We start from the raw sequence: 14,587 nt of genomic DNA on the forward strand, positions 1-14,587 counted from the left end.
ATAATAATACCAAAGTCGGTAATTGTTAATGATAACTAAAAATACATATGCAGAATATATAGTTTCAAGCAATGCAGACTGGATAATGTACTGCACCAAAGAAACATTAGGGCTCTGGCACACGGGGAGATTAATCGCCCGCGACAAAACTCCCTGTTCACAGGCGACTAATCTCCCCGGATTGCCATCCCACCGGCGACAATGTAAATCGCCGGTGGGATGGCATACTCGGCGGCGTGATTTCAGTGGTGCGTATGCCATCCCACCAGCAATTTACATTTTACAGTTCGCGGGCAACTAATCTCCCCGTGTGGGAATAATCTGCAAGAAACTCATAGATATTTGAGAGAGAAATACATGTAATTATGGCACTTTTTTAGCACATAATCCATTTATATCAATTAGATTCTGGCACATTTACTCAAAGCCATTCTCTCTTCTTTAACAGCTTCACTCCTAACCCCATGCACAGACTTTACCTTATTACAGTTTTTGGATCCTGGTCCCAGAGCGCTATTCATATTTTCTTTGTCTGAGAGCCCTACAAAAACAGAAATAACTTGTTAAATAAATAATTCATTATTTATTTATTATTATAGACAGGAAACACACTGAAATAGATATCAGCCCAGCCCTTGATTTAATTACAACACTTATGTAGTTGCAAAGGTTCTACAACTTTAATATACTAATTCTGGTTTTGGAAAACAATAAATGCTTTGTATAGCTTAAAACGTAATTGCCATGCTATTTTTAGATGGAAACATTCTGATGATGGTATTACAATTTCTACATGATTTAAGGGGCACGTAAACCCCAAACATTTGCTGAAATAAACTTGGGATGATTCTCAGGGTTGCCGCCTTTTGTAAATGTTACCAGCCTGGTTGTGGTGGTTGGGCAGGTGGGAATGCAAGGGCACGCACAGCAGTGATGTAAAGGGGTAGAGTGATTATGTCATAGGTGAGCCCTGAGCGGATTCTAGACAAACTGGGGTAAATAACTAAAACATTATTTTGTCCAGTTCTGCACTTTAGGGCCAATGCCCATACCATACCTTGTGCACTCTTGACTTCCAATTTGTGCCAATATTCCCCAATCACTTAGATTGTAAGCTCTACAGGGAAGGGACCTCTTTCCTACTGTGTCTCCTACCACATGTATTTAAAATTTATACTAATTTATTGTATTTATTATAATACTTCTCTTCCTCTGTGTAACTGTGTATATTGTAACATTGTACACAGTATTGCGTATCCTTGTAGTGCTTTATAAACAAAGTTATACATACATACAGGAGAAGGGGTACGATTGAGGTAGATTTAGTTTAAGTTGTCCGGCTTGGGTCACAATTACAAATTTACCAGTAAGTAAATTTGCCTGTAAATTTATTATATCGGCTGCGGCCTTGGCAGGCTGGATGGCAATCCTATTCTCCAAGCACTTTTGAAATGTACATATATCTTTTATTTTTAGCAGTTTCTGAGATATATTTGCATCTTAAAGCTAATGCCATACCGGGCGGATTCAGGGCATGCAGATAATGTACTTATCTGCAGGACAGAATCCGCCCAGTGTGGCATTAGTGTGGCCTGCACAGATGAGAACATGGCCCAACCCTTTAAAAATTGTTGTGCCAGCAACTGGAGCCACTGTGTCAGCCTGTGTGTAGGCACACTAGGCAGAATATGATGCACAAACAGTTTTGCACAGTATCCCGCTTTGTAGGCCTGCATCTGAACCAACACAATGGCTCCGGGTACAGGCACAACACGAACAATCAGATTTGTGAAGCATAGGACATTAGTCTTAGGGGCTGATTTACTTACCCACGAACGGGTCGAATGGAGTCCGATTGCGTTTTTTTCGTAATGATCGGTACTTTGCGATTTTTTCGTATGTTTTGCGATTTTTTCGGATTCTTTACGAATTTTTCGGATCCAATACGATTTTTGCGTAAAAACGTGAGTTTTCCTATCCATTACGAAAGTTGCGTAAAAAGTTGCGCATTTTGCGTAGCGTTAAAACTTACGCGAAAAGTTGCGCATTTTTCGCGTAAGTTTTAACGCTACGCAAAATGCGCAACTTTTTACGCAACTTTCGTAATGGATACGAAAAACTCGCGTTTTTACGCAAAAATCGTATTGGTAACGAAAAATTCGTACAGAATCCGAAAAAATCGCAAAACATACGAAAAAGTCGCAAAATGTTCGTTTTCAAGTCGGAACTTTTCCAATTCGGGTCGGATTCGTGGGTTAGTAAATCAGCCCCTTAGACTGCTAATGTTGCTACTTTGTAACCCTTTGGCTATATCTCCTAGTATGCCATTTCTAGTGTAAGCAATCACAGGTTTACAGGATCTCATACATGAGCCCCTTTTTTAATTTTCCTGTATACCTCTGTACATTTGCAAACATTTTTCCAAACACATAGCCACAATACTATGGCATTTTTCTCAGCTGAACCAAAGCTCTTTGGAATCGTCACTATTTTTTCTGCATGCTAATATCTTACTGGATTTTCCTATGTTGAACTATTGCTTTTTATACCTAGTTCCATGTAAAAAATAAACAGATTTTAAGAAAATGGGTCTAAGATACAGATATGGGGTAATGCAACTACTTGCTTGTACTTGCTTGCCTAGATATAGATATACTTTCTTGTGAGAATGATCTTTGGCTGTAAAGTAGACATTTGGACCATGGATCCATAAAACCATACCCTCCACCACTTATACAGATGCTATCTGCAATACATTAGCCAATGACAGAGCACTGCAGTGTTCTAGAGTTAAACAGAAGCAAAAGTCCGGCTAAAATTGATCAGATCAATTGCATGTAAAGCTTTTTTTGTTGCCAGTGCAATATATTCATATAAATGAAACCTATTTTAATGATCCAAGAAAGCCTTTCTTTGCAAACAGGAAGGAAGGGACACAAGGCGGTTGCTAAAAACAGCACATTTATATGAGGTAGTTACTATTTGCTTTCTCGTGCAGTTACTGTAATATATTGATTTTTGTCATTACCACTCTGTTACCCAGCCTCCAAGTTGATTCCACTCCACCTCGCTTCCCCTGTACTTTGTTTTTTATCAATCGAGGGGGTCAAGGGGGGTCCGCACCATTAGTGCAGAGAGGACAATAGGGCTAGAAAAGCCAAATTTCCAATTTCAAAATAAGAATTTCAGCTCTTTTTGCCACCCCTGGTAACTTGCTGGGCACTGCTGCCTGGCGCGAGTTTCCCAACTCAACCCCATGACAACAGCGCCCCAGTTATTAATGCCTCCTATTCCAGGTCTCTGTCCCTGCCTAGTTCCATCCTTCTGTTCTATGTCCCCAGAATCATTCAGTCCTGAGGTTTGTAGATATTGGTGTTTTAGATGTATGCTATAAACACTTATATACTAGCTATTATCAAAGAACAAAGATTTAGAACACAGGCACATAACAAATGCAACTGTAGGATGATCTTAGACATTAAGTCCAGAGGTCATTCTATTTGCTTGGGTCTTAGAATGTTTACACAGAACAAGGAATCCATCTGTTGTTTCCTGTCAAAAGTATTCATACTGTGAAGCTAAGAAAGTCACAAATATTGTCAGAAACACCAACTACACAAATGCCATTTAGGACACTGTGTTGACGTGGATGATCTCTTTTACCAGAGAGATACCTTTTTGGGCTATTGTGTTGAGACAGTGAGACAGTTAAGCCTCTCCTAAAGATGGACAGATACAGTTATGCTAAAACAAGGATGATGATTGGATGTCATAGGATCAGTCCCATGTAGGAAGAAATGGTTAAATGGCAACATTTTGTATTGGAATATGTTCCCTCACAAGCATTCAGGACATATAAGGTATTATTTAATACTCTGTATTAATGTATACCTCAAATTAAGCTGCCTGGTTAATATCCTAAATTAATCTGAACCTGCACTGCCATTTTTAGTGTGTGGTCTCTAATGTATAAGCAGTTTTAGACTGTCTATAAAAGGCTTTAGACTTAAGTAGTGATGGGTGAATCTGTCCCATTTTGCTTTGCCCAAAAAAAATCACAAAACAGCAAAAGTTTGCAAAATGCATGGAAGTTAATAGGTGTTTTTTCATGGCTACCGAGTCAATCAGGGTCTGAATTGCAGAGAAAGCTGTTGAGCAGAAAGCCTAGCCTTAGCAGTCTAAAACAAATATCTCAGAAACCACTAAAAATAGAAAAGTGCACAATAAGTTTATATGAATTAATTTTTTTGGGTTTTCCCTTTAAGAGGAACCCAATAATGCATTCTCTACACTAAATCACAAGCAAAACTTTGCAACTTTTTTACTTACTGTCATTAGATCCGGTTTCCAGAACACCGTAGGGTGGAGCCAGGAAGCCAGCCATATACTGCCGATATTTCTACAACACATAAAAACATGGATATATATTTAAAGATTTTGTCAGAATGACAAGGTCCCATTATTAATATTTAGCAAGGCAAGCAACTGAGAAACCAAAAGGGCAGCACTAATATGAAATGCTATTGTCACAATGGTACCCAGCTGTCACCATCTGCCTGTCTGCCTGCTATGCATCACATGGGGGCCAGAGCGCTCCCCTAGTTACACCCCCATTCCTAATGTCAGTTCTGTATTATGCTGCCATACACTATCCAGAGAATCTGCCCTGTACTTACAATAGGTTTGTAGGAAGATAATGTTTTGGATTAATTTCTTATCTTGATCATTAAAAGTGATAGCGATCCTCTAACACCCAGGTTAATAAATGAGATCCCACGCTGAGAGATGGAAAATGAACAGCCCGAGATATTTTTGGAGGATCTAATCCCTTTCAATGGGATAATGCCACAGGTCCTTTCAGAGGTACTTTAGATATAAGCAGCTTAGACATAACTATTCTTTTCAATTCGTATCAACAACTCACCTTACGGAGACGACTGGGGCTGAAACTTGCACTGAGCTGATAAACTGTCATGTTTAGCATCACAGCTTTTTTAAAAAAAGTATTTTTAAAACACAGACAAGAGTTGCTACCTGCCTGGTTTGACGTTAGCTTTATCAGCGCAAGGGGAAAGCAACCCAACTGGAATCCATTGTGAGGCTCAGACACAATAAGAAGCAATCAGGGCATGCTACAAAGTGCTGTTTTATACAGGTACAACTGCTGCTAATATAGTCATTCTGCCTGCGTGTAGCAGTCACACCTGTACTCTCTGCAGCTCTGTACCAAATCTGCTGACGTGAGACATGGATCTTTGTGGGACTTCCCTCCTCACAAAATGGAGATGCTCGGAGCTCACACTGTGTCTGTCTCTTTCTCCTTATACTTCCAATCCTCTCCCCATTCATCTTATTTTTCATTTAAATTTCAATATACATCCTCTCTCCTTATTTGGCAGATTAACCGGCAGTCTCCCAATAACATTACAACTACCAAAATTGTACCCACATTTATTATATTTCGTTCAGTGCAAGGTTGTACAGTACAGGATAGTACAGTTCACTCAACTGAGCCTTCTTGGCTTCACAGGTACAGTATCTGGCCCAGGATGGGGCACAGAAAAAGGACTTTTGCTGACAACGGTTTATGAGCTAGCTAGCTACCCCTGATTCAGGCTTATGGGAGACAGCTCTTAGTACAAGTTGATCCAGGGACTGGTCCGATTGCCATCTTGGAGTCAGGAAGAGAGTTTTTCCCCTCTGCGGCAAATTAGAGGCTTCAGATGGGGGTTTTGCCTAATTCTGGATCAACTAGCAGTTAGGCAGGTTATATATAGACATTAAGGTTAAACTTGATGGCATGTCTTTTTTCAACCTAACTAGCTGGCTTAAAGGAAACGTGAGCATTTTTGCTATATACAATAATTTTTTTCTAGCATTTTTCACACTGCTGATATAATGGATTTGAAACAACAGCTCGATCTGTTGTTAATGTAATCTGACACATTAGTGAAAATATTATTATTATTATTATGAAAATATTGTGTTGTGTAAGTATTGTGTAAGCAGAGAAATGTCAGCTGACTCGATTCTTGCTTTATAAAAAACAAATCAGTACAGCATTTGGGGTTGGCTCTTGGCTTCTGTTCCTTACTTAGTTGCCTTCAGAACTACCCAGTATGTGACACGGTCAGCTCTCTGGCTCCCTACGTATTGCAGGTTGTCATGTAAGGGGTAACCAAAACTCTGGTGCTTTTTGAGTCACACATGTGCCAGTTGAGAAATCCCAAAGCTCCATAAACAACAGACAAGTCATCATGGGGGAACGGTATTTTACTAGCAAAGAACTCAATTTAAAGGGCACCTACACCTTCCATAACACTGACTCATTTGATCCCCTTCGAACTCCAAAGTAGACACAATAGGATTCTCTAAATAACATATTGGTTGTAATATGTAATTTATTCCTAACATTAGCCTGTAATCAAATTTGGATGGATATAGTGTTGTTTGTCTACAGCCAGAAAAACTATATTCTATTCCTTTAGCAACAATCAAAGTGAGAATATAGAGTCAGGTGTAAACAGAGTAGGCAGCACCCCCATTGGCAGATGTTTAAGATTCTCTGCCCGCTGGTGAATACTTATGTATTAATTGGGCTGCTGGAACTTGAAAACTCAGAAAAGTTTTATCATGCAATGCTGCTTTAAAAATCTCTTTCTGTGGATTCTAGACCACAGCTCCTATCATTCCCTTACCCTTGATAATATGCTGTAGAATGTGGTACGTTGTAGTCTGGCAACATCTGGGCAGAGCAACACTGCATCATAATTATTTAATATGGCCTTGCATTTAGTGCTGTCCCATTAACCCCTCTCTCTGGCACCAGGGTGCACGTAATAAATAGGATATCAGAGAGCTGTATCTCCCTGGTAGCAGATTGAGGCTGAGTGCTCTTTGGTGCACTAAATAAATGCAGTGTATTAGAGCTCATTGCTAACACAGGGAGGCCCATTTATCATCATTCTCATTTTAGTGGTTGTAGAGGTTTTTAAAATCACAGTTGTAGCAACTACTTGTCAAGGCTACAAAAACAGACAATGCTGATAATTACTGATAATTGTCTCTACATGTGTTTTAGCAGAGGCAATTCTCAGTATTGTCTATGGCAGGGTATTTTCTGTTGTTTTGTAGCCATGAAAAAGTAGCTGCTAATAAGTAGCTCTGTGTGTCTTCATCCTAAGGGTGAGGACACACAGGGCAATTAGTCACTGCCACTATTTAAAATGTTGCGGCAACTAATTGGCGGGCTGCAAATCGGTGTGTGATTAGTGGTGGTGGCTTGTACAATTGTATATGGCGGCTAAATCACCCTGTGTGTCTTTGCCCTAAAACCACAAATGCCAAGTGATTTAATAAAACAGCCTTTTAAAAAAAGCAGAGAAAAAACACAAAAAAATACAAATTTTTAAGAGCAAAAAATATGAATCGTAAAAAAGGAAAAAAAAAACGATGATCTTTAGGAAATGGGCCCCTAAGGGATATTACTCTACATTACAAGTGTTTGGATATTTAAGCACATTACAGCCTAATTTGACAGCACCAACTATCTGTACATACACTTCCCATAAACCATTCCAGCTGTGCTTTAATATCATTGCCCAGCTTACAGCAAGTCGCACTATGGAATGGCACGCTATGTTGTTTGGTAGATCAATACCCCTGTTGTGCTTAATATATGCTCAAACTGCCCGGCAATCAAAGGATCTGATTACAGTATATCCCATTTCCCTCTGATGTATTGTCATCATCATATTGTCAGCCTAACGTCTCGCATTCACTTTATTCTATAATCAGTTCTCTGACATGGCCTTTTATGTTTATGACCATCACACTTAAAAGAACAGATGGTTGCAGAATCCAAATGGGAAAATCCCATAAAATGCCTTGCAAATACAATGTGCCCTAATTAGTGATGTCTTTAAAGGCAAATTATAGTCATATCATTTACTTTTATTCCATACTGCTGTTTAACCTTTTACTTGGGGTTCAACTGTAACATGTAGTTTTTTCTGCCTACGGAGAGCAAATGCAGAATTTTACCCAGTCTGTCAATTTTCCCCCCAGAATTTAACATGTTTCATACAGTGTCAGTACAGGTACGGGATCTGTTATCTGAGAAACCTGTTATCCAAAAAAATTACTGGAAGGCCACCTCCCATAGACTCCATTTTAATCAAATAATACTGATTTTAAAATTGATTTCTTTTTACTCTGTAATAATAAAACAGTACCTTGTACTTGATGCCAACTAAGATATAATTAATCCTTATTGGAAGCAAAACAATCCTACTGAGTTTATTTAATGGTTAAATAATATTCTAGTAGAGATCCAAATTATGAAAAGACCCCTTATCCAAAAAATCCCAGGTCCCAAACATTCTGGATGACAGGTCCCATACCTGTACACTATTAATAAGAAATATTTAAAGCAAAAAATAATGGTAAGGAGCGTGTTATCCAGAATGTTTGGGATCTCTGGACTTTAAGTCTACTAAAAAATCATTTAAATGTTAAAAAACCCAATAGGATTGCTTTGCCTATTGCTTTATTAGTTACAATTTTATTATTACAGAGAAAAAGGAAATCATTATCCCATAATTTGGAGCTTTCTGAATTAGCAGACCCCATCACTGTACAAAATATTTAAGGCCCCAAATCTACAGGAAGACAACCTGATCCCATAAAAATGGCATCAGTCAGGAAGCTAGGTGGGCCACTATACTCTAGCCCCTCCAATCAGGAGGAGGTGGGTCTTTTATTACCCCAATTGATAGACCCCTGTATGTGTTAAATATAGGCCAGAGCATCTACAGGTGGTATTCAAGGTACTCCATGAAAAGGATCCACATAAGGACTGTTAACCTTTTGTAGAACACAAAAGCCTACTATAACATGTAGTAATAGAGCTAAAGGGGACATTAATAAAATATGACCCCTGCTTGCAGCTACATGGTATAGCTTCAATGTAAAGCAGGCATAGGCTACCAACGATGTTACCTTGCAAATTGCATTTCTGATTTATCTGGGATATCATTCTGTTTGTAATGTATTGGAGAGGACTTCTGCCAAGAACACTATACATGGAGTTTCAATATTCTCTCTGTATTTGTGTGGGTTTCCTCCAAGTGCTCCAGTTTCCTCCCACAGTCCATCCACATACTCACTGTACAGTAATTCAGCATTTGTCAGATTATATTCGGTAGGTTGAACCCTTGCTGATAAACCCTTTAGCTTAAAATGAAGCCACAAATATATGAAGATGTGCAACCAGGGCCCCCGCCAGGCCTGCCTCCCTCCGGTAGTCACACACCAGCGCCCTCTGGCACCAAGAACTTTCCCCTGCCCAGCCGCCGGCATTATGCTTTATTGCGGCTCTGGCAGGCCCAAAGGGGTGCGAACCCAGGTACAATTGCACCCCTGGTAGTTACGCCCCTAATGAAAACTTTGGTGTTTCAGCTATTCAAGCACTGATACATCAATTTATATAATAGAAAATAACTGCTCTCCCATAAATCCTAGTCTGTTTGATGCTTCATGTTAAACTTCCAGGGGCATCTACCCTACTCTCTCTATAGACCTCCAGGCTGCGCCCCAACCACTAATCCAGAACCCCGAGGATGCTACTCCCTCAGTTTGGAAACCACTACTTTCATTTAATTGGCTCCTGATAAAATTCACCCTAGTGTAGTATGTGTATGCTCCCATGAAAGTAAAATTTGTAAGCTCCACTAGAACAGGAGTAAAAAATCTTTTTCAATCATATGTAACATGTCAGCATAAAATAAGTACATTTGGGCCATAGTAAGGCCTTTCATCATTGAGTTAAGTATCTATGATCTGATTTGTGCTTCAGCATTTTGGCACTGGAGGTCTTTAGATGATGGACGGAGCACGGACAGAGGAATCCATTATCTTACTATAATACAGTGTAGGTTTTTATTTGTTGGTTTTATATTTGTGGATCTTCTGAAAAATCACATGACAAAGGCTCTCTAAGGATCTTAGAATTATCTTAAAAACACTAGGATATACTTTGTGTGCCATTAGCCTAAAAGGTCTTAGACCTGCTATGTTAGTTTGGTTAATGGGTAGAAGAATGTTCTATCAGCATCCATCTGGGAGTACTAAACCCAACTTATCTATGCATTTCATAGATGAGCTCTATAAGGCAGATTTTTTTCAGAAATGCTAAATGGATGTGACAGTAATCCCCAAGGTAAAAAAACAATAAAAAATGTACAGTAACCAGATGTGTACATTGCATTGTGAGTCATAACCACATTTTGCTTGTATAGTAATTCCCTTGTACTTTCTCTATATTGTTTTTATATAGCTCATTGTAAGCAGAGGTTGTAAAGGACACTGGGCCACTAGAGGGCCAGCTTGGGGTCTCAGGTTAGAGATCAGAGTCACTGAGTGTGTAATAATAAAACTTTAAGCTCACAGAACAATAGTTTTTGTGGCAGCTGTGCACCAGTGACCCCCATTCAAAAGATGAAAAGATGTAGAAGAGCAAGGCAAATAATTCAAAAACTACTAAAAAAAAAAATAATAAAGACCAATTGCAAAATTGCTAGGAATAGGCCATTCTATAACATGCTATAAGTTAACTCAAAGGTGAACCATCCCAATTGGGCAAGAAAAGAGGCAGGGGAGGAGGGACTGGGCCCCTACAAACCTTTTTTGGGGGGGGGGGGGGGCAGGTTTTGCTACTGCCTATGTGGTCAGGATGCTGTGTCCATGTATATAAGGACTAACAGAAGTGAAAAAAAGCAATCATTAAATCACATTTCTTATTACTTTAGCAGAATTTAACCATGGTCAATGGCACGCAGGGTGTCTTGTCACCAGTGGGAATTCTCACTCCCCTACTGCCAGAAAATACCTTTGTATTGCAAGACAAAATACAGATCAGCACCACAGGCTATGGAAAAAAAACAAATAACAGAACCTAGCGCAATATTGTTAGTCTTGATTGTTGTGATTGTTGTTGGTTATCCAGTGGAGGAACTGCGAAACAGATCGGCAAAGGAAAAAATTTTGAGGGTTTACTTTCCCTTTAAACTTGCAAAAGTTTTTGTTTTGTTTTTCTGCATTTCAGATTTTGGTATACAAAACCTATGTGAAATGCTGCGTGTAGATGAACAGCATCTAAAGGAGCACAAACTGCCTATACAAGTACAAGTTACCGACAGTGACTGCAGTACTGGGATAGCAGGTGGATATATATCTCCAGTGTGTATTGCCTATTATGAGTGCAGAAGTTGTGCACTGATGGATTAGGACCGGGACAAATGGAGAATTAAACTGGAACTAAAAAACCCTTTAAGCAGCTGCAAAACTATTTGAAAAAGTAGAGCTGTCCATCAAAAGCTCCAGTTTAAAAAGTTGCTTCTGATGACTTTTAGAAGCAAGGCGCAGATCCATACCCAAAAGGGATTTACGAAAGCAACAGCAGCAGGTTGCGCTGAACTGGAGCCTCTAATTAATAAGATACAGATCGCCCTGTTCCAGGAATGACCCGTACATGCACACATCACATTATAACATAATACAGACTAGAAGTGAACTATTCTGCGATAACTTCCTAATATGTATTCTGCTCACAAAACCCCGGCCAAAATCACATTGTTGGCTCTGCGGAGACATATTCTAATTGCTTGTCCTGAGTGACCTTTAAATCCTTCCATGCTGCAAGAGAAAATTCCCCACTGATCTGTATGGTTATCCTGCTGTCCGGTAAGCCCTCAACCCAATTGTGCCAGCCGCTACATGTGGTGCCCTGACAGAGCCAGTGGACCTATTCTAACCCAATTTTAATGAAATCAGAACTAATTTAAGAACCATTTAGGTAAGAGTTGTATATTCAAATACTATAATCTGGCTGTCTAAACTGTCTGTTTTGCTACAGTAAGTTTATACAAATCAAGTTAAGGTGGAAAGGACAATTACAGCAATTACATTGCAGCAGTATGTCAAGAATTAATGGAGAACCTTAAACCTCATATTTTATATTTGATGCAGCATATGGCTGTATTGTCTGTCTGGCACCATTTTGTATGATCCCCTTGTGTTTATTTATTAAAGCATTACATTTTGTTTCCCCTGTAGCTTCTCTAAAGGCATACTCTCTTCTCTTCTAAAGGCATACCTTCCAGGCCCAAAATGGCAATCTATAGATTTTGGCAAGTGCCAGAGGGGCTGCTGTAAGACTGCATAGACACAGGGCTGCCATCAGGTGGGTGCAGATGTGCCAGGTCTGGTGAAATCCTCTTAAGTAATTGGGCCATCACAAATGTCACATACAGAGTCACGCTCAGAAAAACTACCTAGAAACTTGTGTATGAAGCTTGACAGGGACAGACAGGGGCACACTCCAACTGACCACCAGTGAATGAAGGTAAATTCCACTGCCCCCAATGAACTGACTGACTTATTAGCACATTCATTATTTTGACTATTTTTACGAACTGCTTATTATAGAGTAACATCAGCTGTTTATATTGGGATCTGTTTACTGAATTGCATAAGTGTCTTCTACATGAACTTTGCAGCAGGGGAATGACTGGTTATTGGGCCCCACAGCAACATCACTGAGCCTCTACGCCCACACAATTTATGTAATTTATACAAGAACTTACATTATTTTCAAAGAAACTTTCATAACTTAAGTAGAAAGTTCCCTGACCCTCAATTAAAATACTGACTTATTAACGCATTAATTATTTTAACTATTGGGCCCCACAGCAACATCACTGGGCCCCTTATGTAAATTATGCAATAACTTACGTAACTTCCATATCAAGCAATGACAGCAAAGATCAGGGGCAGGAAGGAGTATAGGGTTTAGACTAAGGGCAAACTCCACTGACCAACAATGAACTGATCTTTATTTAGCACATTAATCAATAAAACTCTTTATATGAACTGCTTATTTAACACTATAACAAGTGTTGTAAAACAGCAATCCGGAAGGCAAAGATAGAAAATGAGGAGCGCATCGCGGCCGAGGTCAAGACTAACCCCAAAAAGTTTTTTAAGTATATTAATAGTAAAAAGATGCAGGTTGAGGGTGTGGCCCCATTGAGTTATAATAACAATATGGTTACAGCGGATACAGAAAAGGCAGATGTGCTTAACCAGTTCTTTTCTTCTGTGTATACAGTAGAGGAGCCAGTGGGCCAAGTCTCACCCAATAGCTTCACTGTTGCCTCAGCTCCAACTACACAGTGGTTGGCACAGGATATGGTGCTTAAAGGGTTACACACGATAAATGTAAACAAGGCACCTGGGCCAGATGGAATACACCCTCGGGTACTGAGAGAGCTAGGGGCAGAATTGCAGTGGCCCTTGTTTCTGATATTCTCAGACTCTCTTTCATCAGGTATGGTACCTAGTGATTGGAAGAAGGCGAATGTCATTCCCATATTTAAAAAGGGAATAAGATCTCAGCCTGGCAATTATAGGCCTGTAAGTTTGACATCCGTGGTGGGCAAGTTATTTGAAGGCTTGTTAAGGGATCACATTCAAAATTATGTAGTGGAGAATGGCATTATGAGCAGTAATCAGCATGGCTTTATGAAGGACAGGTCATGTCAGACCAATTTAATTGCTTTTTATGATGAGGTAAGTAAGAAGCTGGACAGTGGGGATGCAGTAGATATAATCTATTTGGATTTTGCCAAAGCATTTGATACCGTTCCCCACAAACGACTGCTTTCTAAGCTAAGGTCTATTGGTCTTAGTGAAGTCGTTTGCACATGGATAGAAAACTGGCTACAGGATCGGGTACAGAGGGTGGTTGTTAATGGTACATTCTCTACTTGGAGTAAGGTTCTCAGTGGGGTCCCTCAGGGTTCTGTACTGGGTCCACTTTTGTTTAATTTGTTCATAAATGACTTAGGGGAGGGTATTATGAGTAATGTATCAGTGTTTGCAGATGACACAAAACTCTGCAGACCAGTCAATTCTATCCAGGATGTGACATCCCTGCAGCAGGATCTTGACCAACTGGCAATCTGGGCAGCTAAGTGGCAGATGAGATTTAATGTGGATAAATGTAAGGTCATGCACCTGGGATGTAAAAATATGCAAGCCCCGTATAACCTTAATGGGACTGCACTAGGCAAATCCATAATGGAGAAGGATCTTGGAGTCCTTGTAGATAATAAACTTGGCTGTAGCAAGCAATGCCAGGCAGCAGCTGCAAGGGCAAACAAGGTTCTGAGCTGTATTAAAAGGGGTATAGATTCACGGGAGGAGGGGGTTATTCTTCCCCTTTACAGAGCACTGGTAAGGCCCCATCTAGAATATGCTGTTCAGTTTTGGTCTCCAGTGCTCAAACGGGACATTATTGAGCTAGAGAGGGTCCAGAGAAGGGCAACTAAGCTGGTAAAGGGTATGGAAAGTCTCAGTTATGAAGAAAGACTGGCCAAGTTGGGTCTGTTTACACTGGAGAAGAGCGCTTAAGAGGTGACATGATAACTATGTATAAATATATAAGGGGATCATATAATAACCTCTCTAATGTTTTATTTACCAGTAGGTCCTTCCAACGGACACGAGGGCACCCACTCCGTTTAGA

General features: G+C 39.8%; 1 protein-coding gene across 5 annotated transcripts in view; it reads right to left on the bottom strand.

The window, feature by feature from the left end:
* Positions 1-14,587, bottom strand: part of rapgef4 (Rap guanine nucleotide exchange factor 4) — a 163,705-nt gene that overhangs the window by 65,483 nt on the left and 83,635 nt on the right. For all 5 annotated transcript variants that reach the window (XM_004917715.3, XM_002934617.4, XM_031893350.1 and 2 more), the window contains 2 exons: positions 4,330-4,399; positions 480-541 (listed from right to left, as the gene is read on the bottom strand). In XM_004917715.3, the coding sequence (XP_004917772.2) occupies positions 480-541; positions 4,330-4,399 (132 nt within the window). The remainder of the gene's footprint in view (positions 1-479; positions 542-4,329; positions 4,400-14,587) is intronic.

Source organism: Xenopus tropicalis, chromosome 9 (genome assembly GCF_000004195.4).
Source record: "Xenopus tropicalis strain Nigerian chromosome 9, UCB_Xtro_10.0, whole genome shotgun sequence".
Classification (NCBI taxonomy): Eukaryota; Metazoa; Chordata; class Amphibia; order Anura; family Pipidae; genus Xenopus; species Xenopus tropicalis.